Source organism: Cyprinus carpio, chromosome A23 (genome assembly GCF_018340385.1).
Source record: "Cyprinus carpio isolate SPL01 chromosome A23, ASM1834038v1, whole genome shotgun sequence".
In the NCBI taxonomy this organism is placed as follows: Eukaryota; Metazoa; Chordata; class Actinopteri; order Cypriniformes; family Cyprinidae; genus Cyprinus; species Cyprinus carpio.
This window is the reverse complement of record NC_056594.1, coordinates 3,187,691-3,211,854: the sequence shown is the minus strand read 5'-3', so window position 1 is coordinate 3,211,854 and position 24,164 is coordinate 3,187,691. Positions and strand designations below refer to the sequence as shown.

The 24,164-nt window shown below is 35.2% G+C and overlaps 1 protein-coding gene across 2 annotated transcripts in view; it reads left to right on the top strand.

Moving 5' to 3' along the window:
- The first annotated feature begins 5,614 nt into the window (after positions 1-5,614).
- The window catches only part of LOC109069901 (FERM domain-containing protein 4B-like), a 38,061-nt gene continuing 19,511 nt past the window's right edge, over positions 5,615-24,164 (top strand). The window contains exons 1-11 of one of the 2 annotated variants that reach the window (XM_042712615.1): positions 5,615-6,463; positions 9,331-9,396; positions 9,510-9,604; positions 11,108-11,200; positions 11,381-11,465; positions 13,346-13,402; positions 13,488-13,510; positions 14,011-14,094; positions 14,698-14,763; positions 14,929-14,986; positions 18,146-18,232. In XM_042712615.1, the coding sequence (XP_042568549.1) occupies positions 6,302-6,463; positions 9,331-9,396; positions 9,510-9,604; positions 11,108-11,200; positions 11,381-11,465; positions 13,346-13,402; positions 13,488-13,510; positions 14,011-14,094; positions 14,698-14,763; positions 14,929-14,986; positions 18,146-18,232 (876 nt within the window). In that variant the 5' untranslated portion in view covers positions 5,615-6,301. The remainder of the gene's footprint in view (positions 6,464-9,330; positions 9,397-9,509; positions 9,605-11,107; positions 11,201-11,380; positions 11,466-13,345; positions 13,403-13,487; positions 13,511-14,010; positions 14,095-14,697; positions 14,764-14,928; positions 14,987-18,145; positions 18,233-24,164) is intronic. The other variant, XM_042712614.1, reaches the window with a different exon arrangement.

Here is a 24,164-nt window from a genome sequence, read left to right as displayed (position 1 = left end):
TAATAAGATACAAATAAAAGTGACCGATATATCGTGCATCCCTACATTAAGTTCAAGAATTGCTTTAAAGTGTATTATTTCTGAATTTATATTAAATTCAAATAGCTGGACTTTAGAGTTTTTGTTAGCGAACAGCTGATGGCTGTGACAGTTTTTGACCCACTTTCTTGAATATTGATATTGAAATATGCTGAATGCAGTGACAAGCCTTCATGATTAACTAAAATATACTTTAATGTAATTTCTAGTGAAACTTTTATGCCATGTATTTTGTAATTACACATTTGTAATGTTGAAGTTGCAATTTTTTTACATTTAAAATATATTAACTTTAAATGTAATATTGAAAAACACACAGCAGTTAAAATGAGTCAAGTGTGCATTAAAATATGAAGAGATTAAAAAAAATAACAATTTAAAATGTACTTTAAACTTTTAATTTGACGATTACAAAGTGCTCTTACACTTATAAGTGTGTTAAGAAAAATTGTAATGAAAGTGAACACTTTTTAAGTAGCTTTTATTTCATTAATATTTTATTAGTAATCACAACAATATCATAAACAAAATAATAAAACATTAAGTACACTACAAGTGCACATTCAATATAATTAAGCACTTTTTAACAAAAGAAAGCAAGAAACCAGTTGACTTTTTGCCGTGGTTTTAATGTGCATCTGAACCAGCCTGAAAGAATGTTTTGAACATTTTTTAAGCTACATTTATGATAGAGCTGATGTCAGATTTTATTGCTGTTGCAACATATTATGGAAACATAATTTTAACGGGACATTTTGCTCTTTCCTCATTCAAGCAGATGGAGCAACACTAGACTGTCTGTCACTGTATGAACTGACTCTCCTTAAAGGGACTTAAATGCACTGCTCACAACTTCCAAGCTCATAGCTAAGACTTCAAAAAGCAGTTAAGGAAGCAGCCTGTAAATATTAGATGCTGTAGAGTTGTATGGTGGTGTTTTTGATAGTGGGACTTCAGCTGCAGGTTGTTTGTTTGCTAACTTCAGTGAAGCTAAGTGGACAGGTGCACCCTTCCTCTCTAAAAGAGGGGCTTTATTCCATCCCATCAGTGTTTAAGTAATGCGACAGTTAAATATGTTCCTGTGGCTCAGTGGTAGAGCATTGCGTTAATAGTGCAAGAAGTTGTGGGTTCCCAGAGAACACATGTTAGGTATAAAAATGTTAGTCTGAATGCACTGTAAGTCGCTTTGGATAAAAGTGTCTGTTAAATGTAATATTGTCATCTCTTAAAGCCCAGTTGTTACTTTAGATTGTGTATGTGACAAAGACCATCCCCAAAGAACAGACTGAAAGATGTACTTTTAGGATCTTCATCCATCAGGACAGTCGCCTCACTAAAGGGTCCCGTCCATGACTCGTCTTCTCAGTCTGTAAATGGTTTTAAATGTGTCTCCACTGGGAAACCTGTACGACTAAATTAGGTTTCTTTGGTTAATAAGTAGGAGAGCTCTGCTCAGCGTGGCAGATAAAAGGACAAAAGGGTTTTGTTAGAGGCTTTTCGTGGATTTACTGGAGTCTAGAGTCGTCTGCTACTCAGGACAGACAGTTTAAATGTGGCCTTTTAACTTTACACAACCCGAGGGTCTCGTCCTGTGTGTCCTCCCCAGTGGCACACACACACACACACACACACACACACACACACACACACACACACACACACATGTGCTGTGCATTTTTGTAGACTATATGCATGACTCATCAAAATTAATGTTTATGCTTTAAAATAAATAAATATAATCGGCCAGTGAAACAAGACGAATACTTGAGATACATTCCTGTAGTCATAATATTGCATGCATTATTTAATGTTTTAATGTTGTGATTCATATTGGTGCTGGGGTTTTTTTATGGCTTATAAATATTTTATTATTATTATTATTATTATCTTAAATAAGAATCAAAGCTGCTGTTAATGTGGGTGCATAATTGAGTTAAAGGATAAAAATCCATGTTTCATTTTCAAAATTAAATTTCCATTTATTGACGTCTCACATTAGTATGTTACTAATGTGACTGTATCAAGCTTTCAGAGAAAGAGACTGTCAGTGCTCTCTTTATTATGGCCTACTGACCAGAAAACAGGAAGAAACAAGGCCTTTATTTTATTTTATTTTATTTTATTTTATTTTATTTTATTTTATTTTATTTTATTTTATTTTATTTATTTTTTTTAATTTCGGTTTTAGTTTTTATTCACTGTGTGGTGTGTTGAATTCAGTCATCACAGATGATAATTATCTTTGATAATCAGTAAAACTTAACTGAAGTAAACACACACACCTTATTTATTTATTTTTGATGTGCAGGTCTTGGTAGCTATATATAATGAAACAATATATAAGGAAAAAGATTACACTTTTTCTTGACAGATTCATTTGGCCCAATTTCCCAAACAGTTCTTGAAACAAAAACACTTTTCTCAAAACGTTTATCACATTTCACCTGTTTTCACACACGGTCCAGTTTGCTCAATGTTTGCTCAAGACTAAGAAACTGCTCTGGTGTGACAAATAACTAGTGCTTTTTTAAAAATAAATTATTTTCATTTTTTTCTGTTGTGATCATATTTACTGTATTTTTGGAGTAGATCGTTCAGTTAGTAGATTTTACAGATGTTGCAGGCAGATGTTGTGTAAGTTGAATGTGAAATGCTCTGCCATCTGCTGGCAGCACATGTAACCACAACATGCAGAGATGCTTGACAGCATATGAGCTCTGAGCCGCTTATAAATAGCAGATTGCAATGTCATAGATAAACATCTAATATCTGTCATGGCAAATATCATCCACGCTTTCAAAACCCTCACAGGTTTATCTTCACAACCAGCGGGTTTTATTTGAATGAGTGGTTTCAAGCTGTCCTGAGTCATATTTTTATGCTGCTAAAAACCAATAAAAATGCAATGGTTGAAGATGAAAGTTATTACCAAAATAGATGTTCTGCTTGCCCCTCATTTGCTGCAGAGAATATATACTTGACCAGGACCGTTTTCTCTCAAACGAACCCAAACAAGGAAGAGTGCTTTAGCATGCTGGGGACAGTCAGCGCAGCTCTCGACGGCTGGAATATAAGGCTGCTGAATGGCTGTTGATTGGGGTGTTAATTGTTGCGGAGGCGTAATGCTGGTCACATGATTTCTACTAAACAGACCCATGGGTTTGACAGCTTTCTCTGTTCTGAATCTGATCTCTTACTCTGGATCTGACGAGAAACCCATTATCAAACATGATATTCAAAGACTCCCTGATATTGGCCATTTATGGCATTTCTGCCATAATTATGACAAAGCTGCTTGACTTCAAACTTGAATAACAGAATCTGAGAGAACTGATATATTAAATGAACTAGTCCTCTCTTTACTATGGTTTACTGAGGATAAAACAGATTCAGAGGGGAAAAAAAGAACTGAAAAATGTATGATGCACTAATCACAGATTTTTTTTTTTTTTCACTGATTATGAAAGTAATTAAGTTACACCCTATTTATGTATTTCAAGACAATTAAGTAAACAAAGGTAATTAAGTAAACAAACACCCTATTTATTTATTTATTGACGTAGGTCTTGGCATATATATATAGATATATATATAGCAAAAAAATTTGGACAAAATGTTAGATAAAAAAATATTCAACATTATTTAATATTATAAAATACGGAAATAGAGACATTAATTTTGTGATTAAAAACAATAGTGATTGAGAGGGGAGTGGCAACATTTATATTATGTAATTAGTTAAATTTGATTATTTATTATTTCTATTATATATTACTGTTATTGTATATAGGAAATAATTTTCAGTTTACCTCTTGATTTTATGTGTTTTTCCATTTTAATTTCAAGTGTGATTATTTTGATTATTTCGACTGTGGAGTCCTTTGGCTTCCATTGTATGTACAAAAGAAATCTCAAAATCTTCTTTATGTTCCACTGACAAAAGACAATAAAAACTAAATGAGTTATAACTTAAACAACCGCCTAGAACACCCTATGAGCAATTACAAAATTATGTGACTAAATGATTAGACTTTTTTTTTTTTGGTTTATAATAATTCTGATGATTTTCTTCTGAAAAGCTTGTTTTGAAATCAGCACAGTTGCATCATTCACCACATGTGACTTCCCACAATCCTGTGTGTGCGGTTCGGCAGTTTGCTGAAAGAGTACAAATGGTGTCTGGAGCAGTTGTGAGAAGTGTCTTTTTTATGATTCAATTTCTGTTGAGAAATGAGCATTGTCGTCATTCCTCGCTTGTCTAAAGGTTATCAGATGTGACATTTGGTGCTTCAAAAGTTAGAGGTGCCTTCATACAAAAGCCTTAATTGCTAAAAAGCATATTGCACACAGATTTCTAACTCCAACGCTCGAGCTTGTTTTAAAATGGTTGTTTTTAAGAGTAACTCTTAATGTCTTCAAATCGAATGACACCATAGTGTTGTAGAGTTTCCAGATGAGAGTCTCGCGGTTTCTTCCTAATAACAGTTCTGCGCTGTGAACCGCTCAAGAAGACGGCCTGTCATTTTAACATGGATGCACTTTTCCACACTCAAAGCAGAACAATAAATCGCTCATTTTACGAAAACCCTGCACTGGAATGGGTGTAATTGGTCCATGCATGGCCTAATACTCAGAAACATACCAGTTGTTATGAAGAAATAATGAAGTAACGATGAGTCATGAGCCTGTCCTTTTTTCACACAGATGTCATGTTGTAGCACGTCGAGTCAGTCCAGCAGAGGAATTTGTCTTCCCTTGTTGGAATCATCTGCATCCAAAAATATTTCTGAACATCAAGACACAGATGTGTTGCATCACGAATATATTCTTCCAATACACTGATTGTTAGCTCAAGAGCCGGGGCTTTTTCATCATTATGATATCAGGGCGTTTCGTGTCACTGACATTTCTGACTTCATGCAACAAAAATATCAAAATGAATTTAAAAACGTGTCAAGAGGTGTATTCAAGTCATTATATGAATTGCTTTTTGCATACATTCTAATAGTGATGCACTGAAACTTTGGTTAATTTTGGTAATTTGGTATTTAATCTCAGTGTGTTGTTCAGGGTGTCGTGTTCTCAGGTGATAAATTAAAGCAGTTCTTCAGCAATGAACCACCTCCTGATATTTCAGCCAAACAAATTGAACATATAGTTACTCCAGCCTCAGTTTTGGTCCTGGTGAATTGTGTTCACACTCACAAATGTACCTGTATTTTTTGCTAAAATGAATAAAAAAATAATGGAGATCTGTTCGAAGTGTATTTTCAATCACAGCTACTTCTCTGCTCCTTAGACATTTAGATTTAGAGAACAAAGTTTTGTGCTCCTTTCAAATTGGTCTTCAATGTTTCTTTACTTGGTCTTAAGGACTTAAGGACTTAAAAAGTCTTAAACGGACCTTGATAAAACCTGCAGAAAACAAGTCAATTTGTTTATCCCTTTAAAACTAGTTAATTTGAAAGATTTATGACAAAATGACAAAAATTTTGGTGCATCACTAATTTTAAGATAAGACAAAAAAGCATCATATATGCAGAAGATGTATTTTGGCAAAGAGCATACAGTTGAGATCTCTAGAAACTCTAGAGGAGACAGTTTGATGTGTGAAACAGTAGATTTACTCCCATTGCTGTTTAAGAGAAAGATGTTTCTTTCCTGTGGACGGTCAAACCCCATAAACATCTCACTGTTGAATCCCACAGACGTTTTGAGGCGCTATACGATTGTTAGTGTATTTTAATCTGCGTTTTAAGTCCTCTGGCTTCATGTCAAGCAGTAAAGGAGGGACGGCAGCAGTGTTTGGGACACGTGGACAGGCCGCAGAAAGCGATGTGGCAGAGGCCGGTTTACTTTTGAAAGCAAAAGGGCAGGACTGTGTCTGTGTGTGTGTGTGAACAAATCTTTCCTTTAAGTTTCATGTGTTCTCGAAAAAGTGCAGTAAAATGGTGAGCTAAAATCGTGGCTGGCAGAGCAGCCCACAAACCTCAGCTCTTTCCTTCACTGCCTGGCTGCCCTCCCAGAGTCTCCGGCTCTAACCTCGAAAAGAAATTCCCCTGCTCTTTTCTCCAGGGGCGCGGAGGAGACTTCACACACATGGGGAATGTAGTCGAAACGCATGCCACCTATTTGTCGATCTTGCATGAGGGAGCAAAGATCAGGAGCTGGTGAAAGAACGCTCTGTCTAGAGTTTGACCCAGACTAGGTTTGGTTGTGTAAGGTGGGGGCGAGCCGGGTAGCAGCCGGTGGCGGAGCGGCCATGGCTTGGGGTTTAGTGTGTGGGGTGGAAGCTCTGCTGCTGTGGAGTGGCACTTTCATATGGCAGATCGTCGTGTGGATGATCCGGAGGTGTTACCTGCAGAGGATGAGGTCATGTCAGCAGTGCCTACAAACCTGCTTCTACCTGAGCGACGTCTATCAGGTATCGGCTCTTTCGTATCAGCTTGAGGTTGGAGTTTGCTTTGGCACCGTTGCAGTGATTTCGGTCAGGGGTTAAGAGTTCTGCATGTCATTTGTGACAGTCTGTTTTTGATTCTTTCAGTGTCTTACAGAAGATCATAGTTTGGTCTGCATTTCATTTCAGATTTGTCAGTCTGCTATTTAAAGTTAGAGATTTTCCAGGATGAGTAATCTGATCTATCCACAATTACAGCTCTATACTCGTACTTTGACAAAAATGGTAATTTATTTCTGTTAGGATAAATTTTATCCTAAAGTTTAGGTGAAACACCTGAGACAATGTTGACGCTTTACTGCCTCTTTAAGTTTCCTGAGGTTTTGTTTATTTATTTTATAAAAATATAGTGGTTCTCTGGGTTGCCGCGGTGATTCACTTGCTGTCTTCATGGTGCAACTGAGAGAATGGAAAAGTGTTTTGAACATACATACTCACATATTTTCTGTGTAGTTCAAAGTCTGAGAGCATATTGAAAATCTGTCTCATTAAAACCTGAAAATAATCAGAAAGCTCCAGGATTTAAACAAAGAAACGTTGTGTTGTTAAAGAAGAACTGTTACTGTTAGAACTGTTTTTTGGTCACTAAGCAAATGTGTTTATATAAATTGTAATAGAATAAAAAAAAACATTTAATTAAACAGATGCCAAATAAAGCTTTTTCACTTTGTGGTCTCTGATCTTTGGATCTTATTGTGCATTGTTCATTGTAATGCCTCTGCATTGTTATATAGAAATGCAAAGAAGTTGTGTTGAAATGCAAACAGAAATTACAGACTTGGAAAAGTGCATTTGAAACTTTCCCATATCAGTTTCCTAATGCAATAATCCTGCACACAAGTTTAGCCTCAGGAGTGCAGTCCAAAGATCTGTGCTAGAAAAAATACCAATAATCTGCCATGAAAACGAGTCTACTAATAAAACTTAAAGTATTATTTTCCACATTTATCCTGACCAAAGATTGTATCATATTTTGAGTCATTTGGACTGGACTTTTACAAGAACATCTCAATAGTTACATTAAATTATACATCATCTCCACCACAGCATACTGTAAACAGACATTTTTGGTATTGGTCGGTTTATAACAAATAGTCTTTGAGTTGATCTGAAAACAAAGTAATTCTGTGCCGTTTTTGTGGTTACATAAGATTCAACTGGTTTGTTAACAGATGTTTTATCTATTTAAAATGCACCAACTTTGTTTCTTCGTCCAACATCCTGTTGTTATTTTCAGTGACAGAGAAATAACTAGTTTCTGGTTTGTTCTGCACACCAAATGTGTGTTTTTTCACAATAATCCATGTGCACAGCAAATGCATGGATCATGAAGAATCTCTACAGTCCTTTAAAAAAACTGTTTAAATGCATCTTATTTTAACAATTTTTTTTTTCTGAAAGATTTAAAGAATTTGTCACCAAATTCCCCTGCATTAGCAGCGATCCCAAAAACCAAATATTTACATAATATTTTGCATAACCAACTTTCAACTACTCAACTCATGGTTGGTTTGTTCTTTGTTTGTTTGTTTGGTTGGTTGTTTATATGGCTAATTAGCTGGTTGTTGGTTTGTTTATTTTGTTGGTTGGTTTGTTAGCTGGGTGTTTGTTTGTTTGTTTATTTAGTCTGTTGTTTAAATGGTTGATTGGCTGTTTTTTTGTTGTTGTTTTTTTGGCTCTTTGTTCTTTGTTTGTTTGTTTGGTTGGTTGAATGGTCTATTGCTTGGTTGTTTATATGGTTGGTTTGTTAGCTGGTTGTTTGTTTGTTTGCTTAGTTGGTTTAAATGGATTGACTGTTTTTTTTGGGGGGGTCTTTGTTTTTTATTTTTTTTATTTGTTTGTTTGGTTATCTGGTTGATTGGCTGGTTGTTTGTTTATTTTGTTGGTTGAATGGTTTATTGCTTGGTTGTTGATATGGTTGGTTGGTTAACTGGTTGTTTGTTTAGTTGGTTGTTTAAATTTTTTTTTTGTTTTTGTTTTTTTTTTGTATCTTTTTTTGTTTATTTGGTTGGCTATCTGGTTGATTTGCTGGTTGTTTGTTTGTTTGTTTATTTTGTTGGTTAAATGGTTTATTGCTTGGTTGTTTATATAGTTGGTTGATTTGTTAGCTGGTTGTTTGTTTATTTCGTTGGTTGTTTAAATGGTTGATTAGCTGTTTGTTTGTTTTTGTTTTTTTCGCTCTTTGTTTGTTTGTTTGGTTGGTTATCTGGTTGATTGTTTGTTTGTATGTATGGCTGGTTGTTTGTTTTTTGTTAATTAGTTGTTTGTTTCACATGTAATGTGATCAAATTTTGAGTGTACAGGCCAGTTCACGTCACTGACAGATGCAGACCAATGTGAATGGTCCCCAGATTACAGTACGTAACTTCTCTGGTGTGTATTGGCTTTATAAATTCCAAACTTACTAATAATATAGGTTAATTTATTAAAAAATATATATATATTTTGAAAATAAGAATAACAATGTCTAACACTAACGCTGAAATAAAATTTATTTTCAGGCACCTGAGAATCAATCTGCTATTTGCAGAAACGTCTCATCTGCAGAACCTTGTCAATATGCTGCCATAACTGATCCTTTCTGGATTGTTTTGACTGCTGCTGAGAGATGCCTTGTGACTCCTAGCTCTGCACTAGATGACAGTTATTATATACAGTGGTAGTGAAATATTTCTGTCTGTATACTTAGCCGTGTGTACCGACTGAAAGAAGACATTGCACAACTTGAGTTTTAAACCTAATATGTGAAGTAAGTGTTCAGTTGGCCGCTGTAGTGAGTGAGGAGGTGGAGCTAGTGCACTGTCAATCATCTGATATCATAACTGTGTCCACAGATGACCGAGGGAAGACTCTGCCAGGTGCAGCTCCTGGACGACAGGAAACTGGAGCTCTTGGTTCAGGTATAATGCTTCACAGTTCTAGTCTATTACACCTCCCACTCAAGGGTAATGGACCTCAATAAACCTCGCTGTCTCACATTACAGTATATTGATCAATGGATTTTCTCTCGCAGCCAAAGCTGTTGTCCCGTGAACTCTTGGATTTGGTCTCATCCCATTTTAACCTGAAAGAGAAGGAATACTTTGGGTTCACCTATGTGGATGACATGTGAGTACCTCTTTTAATGATGTTGTCTGTAGATGCTCCTCATTCCCAGGGAACATTTGTAAAAATCTAGTTTCTGAAAACATAAAGGATGCAAGAACATGGCAAACCTGAATTTAAAGGCATAGTTCACCCATAAATTAAAATTCTGTCATTAATAATCACTGTCCGATTCTTACGGATAACATTTATGATGTCTGTATGTACTTGTTGAAGCATCACGGTTTTGGTGGAATGCTCTTTCAATGGAGAGACAGAAATCTCTTGGATTTCATTAAAATGATCTTCATGTGTTTTTCAAAGCTGAATTAAAGGTTTAAAATGACATGAGGGTGAGCAAATGATAACAGAATTTTCATTTTTGGGTGAGCTATCCCTTGAAGGTAAGATTCATAAGGTAGAATGTCGTAGTCAGTTCAGATGGTTTATTTGAATGAACCAGTTCTGAAAATTGATTCACTGCTTTATAGAAGCCATTCATTGATTTGTTGATTCATTGAAGACAAAGTGTTTTACAAAGTCCCTGAACAACACTTAAAATAATGGAAGCTGGTTTCCACCACTGCATAAAAAATTAAAAAGGTAATTGCTACTTTTTATCTCACAATTCTGACCTTTTTTCTCGCAATTGCGAGTTAACATCTCACAACTCTGACTACTTTTCTCAGGATTGTGAGATATAAACTTGCAATTGCAAATTATTAAGTCCAATTCTGATAAAAAAAAAAGAATAGTTTCTTACAATTGTGAGTTTATATCTCTCAGAATTGAGATAAAAAATTGCAGTCATTTTTTTATTCAATGGCAGAAACAAGCTTCCATTTAAAATACATAAAAATTTCAATGTTAAAAATATTTTTTTTTGCTAAATTCCTCTGTTTATCACTGTTTTTAATGATAGTAGACTGCATATGTATCATTTCCCTTAGAAAATATAATGTTGTGGTACTATAATATATTGTTTTACTTACATTTATGAGACGCTTTTATCCAAAGTGACTTACAGTGCATTCAGGATAACATTTTTTAACTAACATGTGTTTCCTGGGAATTGAACCCACAACCTTTTCCACTGCTAACGCAATGCTCTACCACTGAGCCAAATGAACACTGTGTATAATAATAATGTATACTTAAATATACAGTGTCACTATTGTACATGTGGAAAACATGGTATTGTCTAGGTACTATATAAAATCTATTAATACAATGACACTTTTTATTAGTGTTATTATTCCAATTCATCTCTCTGATTTCCACCCAAACTTGCTTTTGCTGTTTTATGGTCGAATGTTATACAAATTTGTTTGAGTGAATCATTTAAAAGAAACCGTCATCACTATGAGGCAAAATCTCTTGTATTTCTATTCAGTCCCACTTCAGTCCTGTTGAAGTCATTTCTGTGCAGAAGATTTTCATCTATTAGTGTTAAATTGCAGAGCGTTTACTGGGTTGAATCAGAATGTGGGCTCGCACATTTCAGTCAGATGACCTTTTCTCTTCCAGTGGTCAGTGCAAATGGCTGCAGCTGGACCGCAGAGTGCTGGAACACGACTTCTCCAAGAAATCCGGGCCTATTGCGCTTCAGTTCCTGGTGAGGTATGTGATCTCTGCCTCATGATGTCTGAAGTCACATGACCACAGCGACCACCACAGAATGCAGCACATTCCTGGACTCAATCCCTGCTCCAAAGAAGCACCTTGTTTTAGATTCGAAGTGTCTTTGTGGCTATGATTTGCTTTGTTTAGCACCACAAAACTGTGATTTGTCATTTGCAGGTTCTATATTGAGACTATTTCACTTCTGAAGGAGCACACAACTGTGGAGTTATTCTTTCTGAATGCCAAGTCGGCCATCTATAATGTGAGTACATTTGTGTCTATTTACCCGCTGATTCATTTCTCACCCCTATAAACAATTAGGAAGCCACAGACCTCAGAGGGGTAATATGAGTTATTGCATCCGAGGGCCGTAAGAAGGCATTGTGGCTCTGATTGGCTTGTGAATCAAGAGCAGAGAAATTCCTGCACGATTCTTCATAACCATCAAGACCAACATCAGCATTATTTTGGGCATCATTTTTTTCACTGTTCATTGTGGTCCGGGTTTTCTTCACCACTTGCGGCAGAATTGTATCTAATACAGAAGCACAATATAATTTGTGTTTGCTCTGAAATCTTTTATTTTTAATTTGTCGCTGCTGGTTGTTGAGATTGGTTGTTGGCGGAAAGTGACAGCTGTTTTCTCAGTAACACTTTACAATAAGGTTCATTAGTGAACAAACAATGAACAACTGCGTTTTCATTAACTAACATTGACAAAGATGAATAAATACTGTAAATACTGAGCCTCATTGTTAGTTCATGTTAGTTAATACATTAACTAATGTTAACAAATGACACCTGATTGGAAAGTGTTACCGTTTTCTCCTATAAATGTAAGATTTATGTATTTGAGTGGGATATAATTAACGTATGGCATACTGTATAAGACAGTAAGAAACATATGGCATATAAGAACGGCATATAAACATAAACTAATAAACAATAAAATACATATTAGGCAGTCATATGTAAATAAAACATAATATTTCTGTAATATATTACTAAAAAACTGAATGTGTTTTAATACGCAGCTTCCAGGTTTATATATTTATCATCAATAAATCCAGTTTGCTTCATTTTAGCTAATTGAATATTGCTTGGTCCACAGCGAGCCATATTTGAACCATCTTTATAATTTTTTACTAAACAGGTTTCACGATGAACAGATTCTAATTTGAATAAATGCATGTTGAAAATTAGATTTTTTAAATAGAATCAAATATTTGAATTGAATACAAAATTTCCATCTATTCGGATTATACAATTTAACTTCAGATAATAAACATAATGTGTATTATTAATGTGATTATATTTGTCAGTAATACATGAATGAAACAGGTTAGCTTTCTGTAAAGGTACTAATAAACCGAATGTGTTTTATGAAAACAATAACCATGTCTAAGTATTTATCATCAGTAAAACCAATTTGTTTGAATCTCATACATTTTAACAAACTGAATATTGCTTGTTCCACAGCTAGTTATTTTTTTCATAGTTTTTACCTGAATAAATGTGATTGTTTTCACAATGAATAGATTTATGCAGATTTGAAGCAATTTAAATGAATCCATTTTGAAAATGATTATTTAAATAGAATCAAATAGATGCAATTAGTTCTTTTATGTATGACAGAAATGCATTACATACTAGTTAGATATTATAATACATAAATCTTAAATTTGTGTGTAAATATTTTTTTTTTCAGTGCACACACACCTGTCAGACACAGAAAGCTCAAATCTGTAGCTTTCAATCTGTTACAGTTAAATCACATCATATAAATATGTGTCTCCACTGCACAGTGGTAATTTCCCATTATTATAATGAATGGTTATATTAGGACAGCTGGTTGACTGAATATTTCATATATATGACAGACTATTTACTGGTGAAAACAGAAAAAAGATCATTTTAAATTATTTGTGTATAACCTAATTACTATTCATGAGCCAAGCCTTTCCACTAAAACAAATTGATGCCCATGGCAGGAATACCCCATGCATAGTCTGTGGCACATTTTCTAATGATGTTAATATATAGCCATGATGAGAATGATTCAAAGCGTTGTTATTCACAGAACACATTTACAAGTGACTCAGACTGAGTTCTTGAAGTGAAGGTTTGCTTGTTTGTGCACAGGGTGACATTGAGGTGGAGAGCGAGCTGGTTTTTAAATTAGCTGCTCATGCACTGCAGGTAAGACTTTCAGAGCTTGAAGACCTGAGATGCTTTTTATAGTTTTAGTCAGTGTCATGTATTAAATGCACATTTTGTTTTACAGGAATCTAAAGGAGACTATACAAGGTGTGTACTCAGTTTTACCACACTTATTTATCACAAAGTTTGTGAACGTATACCTATTTTAAGATTGGAATGTCAGATAGTTGAGATAAAACTTTGATTTTTAAAGATTTTACCCAGGGGTATATATGAAGGTACTGCAGAAGGTGTTTGGAATGATATAACACACACACACACACACACACACACACATACACACATGCATAATTAATAATAAAATGAATTGGTTGCTTCTGAAGAGAGTAAAATCAACTTTAAAGTAAATCTCTCTCTGTTGGGCAGTACAGTGAATCTAAGATATGGCAAAAGACATTAAGGGTCGATAATTGAGAAACAAGGTCAGCATGAGATTAGAGTTATGCAATAATGAAAGTCCGTTTTTTATAATAGGATCAGAAAAGTTTGACTTTATATGGATGGAATATATTCCATCATCGTTTACTCAGAATCACATTTTTCATTAAAACTCGCTGCATGCTGAAGTGTATTTGTGTTGATTTTAGTGATGAAAACACCAGAGCAGATCTGAAGAATCTTCCAGCACTGCCCACTAAAGTCCTGCAGGAGCATCCGTCTCTGGCATACTGGTAAAACATGTCTTCACACAACTATTCGATTAGGAAACACCTGCGTGAGATGATAAGATCTTAAGCTCATTAAATGTAGTTGTACATAAATTCACAGTAATTGGAATTCATGTTTAATGAATACTGTTATTATAAAATAAATTATAATTATTGTATACAATTTTATTCAGCAAGGAAGCATTAAATTGATCAATGGTGACAGTAAAGAAATGTTTTTTATTCATCCACGAAGCATGAAAAATAAAATGTATCAGTTTTCTACAAAAGTATGAAAGAGAATAACTGTTTTCAACATTGATAATAATTATATATATATAATATCTTGCCAAAAAATGAATGAAGTGCCTTGTTGTGTGATATGGTGTTCTCATAGTCTAATGCTGTTAAATTGCTGGCAGTGCTGATGTGTCACTGAAGGCAGAGTCACAGACAGCTGTGAGATTTACATTGAGCCCATGAGTCAGTGATGCTGAAGCTGCATTTATAGCCCTTTATGAGAGCTTTATGGCTGATGATCCGTGCTCTGCTGTCTTTATGCTGACGCAATGAGGTTTGGGAATATGTCCTCCGTGGAGCATGTTTCATCATCCTTCTCTTTTGCAGCGAGGAGCGTGTGATTGAGCACCACAAGCTGTTGAAAGGGCTCTCCAGAGGACAGGCCATTGTGCAGTGAGTATCGGAAAAACAATGATTAGCCTCAGGGGGGCGGGCCATCAGGGGAGACCTGCTTAAATCCTTCACGCCCACACTTCTGGCCTGATGTGAGCTGATGCCGTAGATATTTAAGACACTGTTAAACATCAGTCATGTAACTGATCATTACGTCTGTTTCAGGTATTTGACCCTGGTGGAGTCACTGCCCACATACGGAGTGCATTATTATGAAGTGAAGGTAAAAACTATAGTGTATCAGACCAGTTGCCATACCCTTTTATGTGTCACAACTGAACTTTTGTATAATATATATTCAGAGCTGGGTAGATTACTTATGAATTGTAATCAGTTACTGGTTACAGATTACATGACAAAATTTGTAGTCAGTAATATAATCTCTTAGATTACACATTTTTGGTAACGTAATCTGATTACTTTTGGATTACATTTAGATTACATTTGTGCTTACCCTTATTTGATATCACATATAATGAATTAGCCTAATCTTTGCTATTTTGACAGATAAAAAAAATATATATATATATTCCAAAAAATATATTTAATTCACCAACAAGAGCCACAATAGCCTCTTTTTCAAGTGCAATGTATGGACAGTTAATACTTACAAAATACTAACACTAATGTACCTTGCTGTTAGTGTTTGCTAGTAACACTGAATAAAACAAACAAAATCACATCTTATTATTTTAAAGCATATTTACTTAGAATTAAGTAAATTTAGAAAACAGCTACATTACAAAAAACAATATTGAAAAACATGAAATTAAAAAACACTAGAGGTGTATACTGTATCAATGAAAAAAAAAAAACACTAGAAGTGTATACTGTATCAATGAAAAACATCAAACAATAGCTACATGCAAACATGAATTCTGAAAAAGACTAAATTCACACAGCAATGACATTTCTATCCATCTCAAAACATTTTAAGTGCATAGTAACAATGAGGAAAAGACACAAAACGATGTAGTATACATGCCAGACCAGCATGTGGTGCTGAAAACCTGCCACAGAGACACACTAAGAACGGAGAAGACATGGACTATGCGCATAAACCTTGCACTCAGTATACAAACGAACATGGAACAATACAATTATTAATTTTAATTAATTAATATTAATGTATGCGTATACAGCGAAACGCGTCTCCGTGTGGACGGGGCCTTGAAGTGCATAAGGTAGTAACAATGAAGAAAAATCAACATTACAAAAAATATATTAAAGAACATGAAATTCCCAGCAATAACTTTGCTAGGTCAAAGATTTCCGTGGACAGCAAATTAATCTAGGGTAGGCAGATCTTAAACTCAACAGTGACATTTTCCCGTGACTTTCTTTAAAAATTAAATCATGTCTGTACATCCAGTGATTAAAGGCTGCTTTACCCGCTATTTTCCATTATCTTGTTGCTGATTTCTTCTGAGCGTGATTCTGACACCCCTCCCCCTCTCCACCGGAAAAACTCGTAGAATCACGAATGTATATAAGTGGTAGGAAAAAATATAAACGTTAAAAAAGGAAACCTAGGAGAATCAATTAATTGTGAACAACTTATTACCATTGTGTAAATAATATGTAATCATGTTATCCATAAAAAAGTAACTGTAGTCTGATTACGAGTATTTTAAAAAGTAGTTTACTCTAATTACAAGTACTTGAGATTTGGAATCTGATTACGTAATCCAGATTACATGTAATCCGTTACTACCAAGCTCTGTATATATTATACTTATACTATATAAGAATGATTTGCTGACATTTGTTTCAGTTCTTATTTGATTATCAGTCAAGAATACACCAGAACACATTTTATATAATTTATATAATTATATATTTATGTAATTTATGTCATTTTATATATTAGCTGATACAGCTCTGTACTGTTCATGTTGATAGAAATCAATTAATGTAGAATTTTTATGCCTAGTACCATTATTTTTATGTTTTATGTAAGTGTCGGATAAGTAATATGCAGAACCATTTTCAATTATTATTTTACTTTCAGATTACCCAATTAAAATAATCATTACAATCATTACACTACAAATAATAATTACACTACAACTAGTGTTATTTTAGTATCATTTAGATACTATTATGTTAAAGGGATAGTTCACCAAAAAATCTAAATTCTGTCATTATTCACCCTCATGTCGTTCCAAACCTGTAAGACCTTCATTCATCTTCAGAACACAAATTAAGATATTTTTGATGATATCTGAGAGCTCTCTGACCCCGCAACGCAACTGAAACATAGTAAATACGTCAGTAAAACAGTCCATGTGACATCAGTGGCTCAACTTCAATTTTGCGAAGCTACGAGAATACTTTCTGAGTGCAAAAAAATAAAAATAACAATTTATTCAACAATTCTTCTCCCCCGAGTTACATCTTCCGCAATTTTAGAGAGTATCACAATGCATACGCATGCTTTACCCCAAGCGTAAACAACGCTGATTACACAGATTACGTTCATGCGCACGCTTTCACCCCGAACGTAAACAACGCTGATTATGTCGATTACACTCTTGGGTACTCTCCAAATAGGCAGAAGATGTAACTCGGGGGAGAAGAACAGTTAAATAAATTGTTATTTTTGTTTTCTTTGCACTCAAAACTTATTCTCGTAGACTGAAAACTGAAGTTGAGCCACTGATGCCACATGGACTGTTTTACCGATGTATTTACTACATTTCTGGACTTGGGAACATTTCAGTTGTGTTGCTGTCTATGGAGAATCAGAAAGCTCTCCGATTCCATCAAAAATATCCGAAGATGAACGAAGGTCTTACAGGTTTGGAACGACATGAGGGTGAGTAATTAATGACAGGATTTAAATTTTTGGGTGAAGTATCCCTTTAATATTTTATGATATTATGTTTTTGTTAATATTTTGAATGAGAGTTTATTTTTTATATTTTTCTGCTTTCATGTTCATTTTAGTTTAAATTTGAGTAACTGATGTTTTTGTCAGTTTTATTAGGCAGTGGGGTTTGTTTGTTTATTTTTAATTGTTAAAGTAAATTCACTGCGTGGGAATTTTTGCCCCCTCGTTGGGTCATTTTGGGCTAAATCCATTTCATTTTTAATATTTCAGGTTACATTTTATCTTAAGGTGATGTTGTTACAGTGTAATTACATAAATAAGTACTGAGTAATATTAATTAACATATTTATATGAAATTAGGATTAGGGTTTGTTTCTTGTAATTATGCACACTTTACTGTTATCACTATAGTAAGTACACATTACACATTACTATGTGTCACTATGTCGCCTTAAAATAGTGTGACCAGATTTAAATATTTATTAATAAAAATGGTATCAGTCTTTCAGGCTGTTGGTGTGTAACTCATAGAAGTGTCTCTTCTGGCAGGATAAGCAAGGAATTCCGTGGTGGCTGGGTATCAGCTATAAAGGCATAGGACAGTATGACCATCAAGATAAAGTAAAACCTCGAAAGGTACGTTGTGTTTTCCTGTCTCTAGGCATTGGAGGAATATTTGTTATATAAACAGAATTATGAGTCATTGTACAGAGCTCAGTATATCATGTGAAATGAGGCTTTTGATTCCCCCAGATGAGACAGCATGTCAGCACTTGCTGTCATGGTTTATTTGCACTTGAGACATTGCACTTAACATTCTTCACGTATAGTCTGCATGGCACGTAAAACCAGTGGTGTAATGTAACAAAGTAATAATACTTTGTTGCAGGACCTACGTATTTTTTGGGAGTATCTGTACTTTCCTTGAGTTTTTATATTTCAGGCACCTTTTACTTTTACCTACGACCTGACATTATCAAGTATATCACCAAATCACACACACCGAGTGAATGCATGTGATTTATTAGTCTATTAAAATAGGCATTCTAAATTGTAAACAGCAAAAATGCTTCTGTATGCTGTTTATATTTATATAATTTAATATAGTTAACTTAATATCACACAAAGAGTACCATGTTTCTGCAGATATCAGCAAAACAAATGTAATAATCATTTTTATACAAGTTCAGTAAAGTTAGCAATAAGTGACTTACATTTTAGACATAATATTGATTGTTTTTGCTAAATTTTGCCAACGAAAATTGTTCCATAAAAAGATCACAGCACTGTTTTGCGTCTTTGAGCAATGGTGTTTACTTATTGAATGAATCAGCTTTTTGAACAAATCAGTTGAATAATGATTCACTCATTAACAGTCACTTGTTGACACCTACTGGTGGTTTTAATTTCACATTTCTACAATTTTTTTTCATGTTTTTAAATAATTTCAAATTTCAACATTTTATGTTAAAAACAAAACAATATTTATCCATCTGTAACTGTAGGTTAAATGCATCCATGTTCCCTCTGAGATACATAAATTGTGTGAATACATCTAAATGCTATTTCAGATGCAGATTCCAGAAATGTTTTCTTATGTTGGAATGAAAGACACTAAGTACCAGATGAAATGCTTCTTATTCTTACCCAAAGATACAAAATGGAAGGAAGAGTTAAAACTGAACACAATCTTGCTACTCAAGCTGTGTATGAACATATATATATATATATATGCATTTACTTGTACTTTCAATACTTAAGTACGTTTAAGATTAAAAAAATACTTTTCGTACTTACTGTAAGTACAATAAATATCACATACTTTAAGACTTTGACTCAAATAATATTCTAAACAGTGACTTCAACTTCTACCAAACTTATTTTCTACTAAGATATCTGTACTTTTACTTAAGTATGGCTTTCAGGTACTTTATACACCACTGCGTTAAACAGTGTGCTGATGAAACACACGGGAAGAAAAAACAACTGTTGTACCTGTGTGCATTGTTAATATCTGATATATTAAATATTCAATATTTCATTGGATACATTATATTAAGGTACAAATTGACAGGAAATCAAACAGGGCCCTAAGAAAACTAATGTTATTTATTTTTTTATATTATTTTTTCTGGACTCTTTTAATGTTTTGAATTCAATTTTTTTGAATAAAAAAACATGTTTAATTAATTGAAATCATGAAATCTACACAATTTAACAACAATTGATTAAAAGTTTAACAAAAATTACATAAAATGTTTGTTTTTTTTCCCTCTTCAAATTTCATTTTATTTTTCCCAAATTCTTTGTTTTATTTTTATTTAAAACAATTTCTGGATTCCATTTTAATGGTTACTGTACATTTTAATTTAATTTTAATAAAAAAAAAAAACATTTTTAATAAATAGAATTCATAAAAACATTGTAATATTTTATTACATTTTTTACAACAATAGGGCCCTATATATATATTCTTTTTTTTTTTCTGTGTAGTGTAGTTACATTTTTCTGGTAATCAAATGAAGTCATAAAATGTCAACAATTTAATTAATCTTTTAATCAAATAAAAATAAACAATCCATTTATCTTTTGGCAAAAGCTGAACAACAGAGGTTTACTGTTAAAATTAAAATAAAAAAATAAAGTTTTAATAATTATTTTATTAATGTTAGTATTACATTAAGAAGTACACTCTACTGTAAAATAGTGATATATTTCTGCCATAATTTCTTCAAGTTAAACCGAACTGTGGATGGGATGCTGTGAAGCAGTGTTGCCAAGTCTGCAGTTTTCCCTACTACTGCTTTTACACTGTTGCTTAAAGTGTTATTTCAGTGAAGGGGACAGAACATGATTGGGTTTGTATTGATGAACAGTTTGGTTGGTTTTTTTTTTTTCCGAGACCTGACAACCCTGCTGTGAAGACCTTTGAGTTTCTGTGCGTATCTGTCAGTAGTTTTTTCTCCAATGGATCAGTAAAAGGCTCAAGAAGTGACTCACATAGCAGCTCTGGGGATGAAGTTCATGTGTTCATGTCCTTATATAGTGGGACTGCAGAGGCTAAAAACAGTCAACTCCATTCTTATGACTGTTTCTACGGTTCCGTGCATTTTCCTTATCGCAAAACTCATAGGGCCATAAAATCATAGTAGAGAGATTGTGGCACTGATAATGCATGTAACACATCACACACACATGTGATTATGAACTGAACAACTGGTTTAGTTTAGTCTGGCTAGGTTAGAACAGGTGGAGCAGTGACCCAGCCTGAGTGAGAGAATCAGAATCAGAATCAGAATCAGAATGAGCTTTATTGCCAGGTATGTTTACACATACGAGGAATTTGTTTTCGTGACAGAAGCTCCGCAATGCAACAGAATGACAGCGACAGAACAAAAAACACACAATAAAAGAATAAAAAATAAAAAAAAAATACAAATCAGTAGGTAAGGAATGACAATATACAAATTGACAATTGTATGGCAGATATATTACGAGCAGTTATGTATGTACAGGTATATTATGTGCAAAAAAATAATAATTTAAGTGTACACTAGGTATGTGTGTTAGATAATAAGTGTATGTGTCTGTAAATATAAATAGTGTAATGTGTTCCACAGTTATTATCAAGTGTTCATTAGATGGATTGCCTGAGGGAAGAAACTGTTCCTGTGTCTGGCCGTTCTGGTGCTCAGTGCTCTGTAGCGTCGACCAGATGGCAACAGTTCAAACAGGGAGTGTGCTGGATGTGAGGGGTCCAGAGTGATTTTGCCAGCCCTTTTGCTCACTCTGGATAAGTACAGTTCTTGAATAGACGGGAGGGTTGTACCAATGATTCTCTCTGCAGTCCGGACTACCCTCTGTAGTCTTCTGAGGTCAGATTTAGAAGCTGAGCTGAACCAGACAGTTACTGAAGTGCAGAGGACGGATTCAATGATGGCGGAGTAGAACTGTTTCAGCAGCTCCTGTGGCAGGTTAAACTTCCTCAGCTGGCGAAGGAAGTACAACCTCTGCTGGGCCTTTTTCACAATGGAGTCAATGTGAATGTCCCACTTCAGGTCCTGAGAGATGGTGGTGCCCAGGAACCTGAATGACTCCACTGCAGTCACAGTGCTGTTCATGATGGTGAGTGGGGGGAGAGCAGGGGTGTTTCTCCTGAAGTCCACGATCATCTCCACTGTTTTGAGCGTGTTAAGCTCCAGGTTGTTGAGAGTACACCAGACAGCCAGCTCTTTAACCTCCTGTCTGTAAGCAGACTCGTCACCATCCTGAATGAGGCCGATGAGTGTGGAGTCGTCTGCAAACTTAAGGAGATTGACAGAGGGGTCCTTAGATGTGCAATCATTAGTGTACAGGGAGAAGAGCATTGGGGAGAGAACACAGCCCTGGGGAGCTCCAGTGCTGATTGTACGGGTGCTGGATGTGTATTTTCCCCCAGCCTCACTAGCTGCTGCCTGTCTGTCAGGAAGCTGTTGATCCACTGACAGACGGAGGTGGGCACGGACAGCTGAGTTAGTTTGGGCAGGAGGAGGTTTGGGATGATCGTGTTAAAGGCCGAGCTGAAGTCCACAAACAGGATTCTCACATAAGTCCCTGGTCTGTCTAGGTGTTGCAGAACATAATGCAGTCCAATGTTTACTGCATCGTCCACAGACCTGTTTGCTCTGTAGGCAAACTGAAGAGGATCCAGTAAAGGTCCAGTAAGGTCCTTCAGGTGGGCCAGCACCAGTTTTTTCAAATGACTTCATGACCACAGACGTTAAAGCCACAGGCCTGTAGTCATTTAGTCCTGTAATTTTGGATTTCTTTGGGATGGGGATGATGGTGGAGCGTTTGAAGCATGAAGGGACTTCACACAGCTCCAGTGATCTGTTGAAGATCTGTGTGAAGATGGGGGCCAGCTGGTCAGCACAGGATTTCAGACAAGCTGGTGTTACACAGTCTGGGCCTGGTGCTTTTTTTCCTTTTCTGCTTCCGGAAGACCTGGCGCACCGCATCCTCGCTTATCTGTATTGCAGGTGTGGGGGAGAGGGGGGATGCAGGAGGTGTGAATGGTGAGGGCCGTTGTTTGGAGAGGTGTTCAGGACAGGTTGCAAGAGTTGTGAATGGTGAGAACGGTTGTTTGGAGAGGCATTCAAGGTGGGTAGCAGGAGTTGTGAATGGTGTGAACGGTTGTTTGGAGAGGCATTCAAGGTGGGTAGCAGGAGTTGTGAATGGTGTGAACGGTTGTGTGGAGAGGCGTTCAGGGCAGGTGATGGGTGTTTTTTCTTTCAAACCTGCAGTAAAACTCGTTCAGATCGTCTGCCAGTCGTTGATTCTCCACAGTGCTGGGGGGGGGGTGTCTTGTAATTGGTGATCTCTTTCAGACTTTTCCACACTGATGCTGAGTCGTTGGAAGTGAACTGAGTCCTTATTTTATCAGAATAATTCCTCTTTGCCACTTTGATCTCCTTTTCCAGTGTGTATTTAGCCTGTTTATACAAGACATTGTCCCCCTTCCTGTAAGCATCTTCTTTGGCCTGACGGAGCTGACTGAGTTTTGCAGTGAACCACGGTTTGTCATTGTTGTAAATTAGTTGAGTCCTGGTAGGAATACACATATCCTCACAGAAACTGATATAAGATGTTACAGTCTCTGTGAGTTCGTCCAGATCAGTGGCAGCAGCTTCAAAAACACTCCAATCAGTGAGGTCAAAACAAGATTGTAAATCCTGCTCTGCTTCATTAGTCCATCTTTTTACAGTCCTTACTACAGGTTTAGCTGATTTTTAGTTTCTGCCTGTAGGTCGGTATAAGATGAATCAGACAGTAAACATAACCACACAAATACCCACATCAAACATAGAGATACGCAGGGGCGGATTTAGTGAATTGGGGGCCCCAGGCAAATACAGGAATGGGGCCCTATACATTTTCAAAAATTTACATATATAAACCCACTATTTCATTTTTTTTGTCGTGATGCTTGCTGCTGCACAATGGTGCCACATTGTTGTGTCCAATGTTTCTACATTTTTTATGTATAATGGGATTCTTTCATTTACATTTATTCATTTAGCAGATACTTTTATTATTTCATGTTGTAGACCACGAAATAGAAATTGATTTACGGTTTTTTTTTAGGTTTTAACATAAAACAAAATAAATTATAAAATGATAAACCTCACAACTGAAACTTTATATTTCTGGGATGAGTCAGAAGTATAAATTATTATATTATTTAAAACAGATTTATGTGGGTGAATATTCGCATTGGTCTGAACAAAAACTGCAGACTGGATTATTGAAAATGCACATTCATTCTCTGCCAGTAGGAGGTGCTTTTGGAGACAGAAATATAGTGGTTTCCCTGGTAACAGCTCTAAACAAAACAGCTCAACTCATAAATGGTACTTTAATCAGGTAAAATGAAAATGTGAGTTACCAGCGTAAGCCTACATTTTATTTTAGTCATTTTAACTTGCTGTCAATTAATTAAAATATATAATCACGATTAATGGCATGATTGTCATGAGTTAATCCGCACATTTTTATCTGTTCTAAATGTACCTTAAATGAATATTTTCCC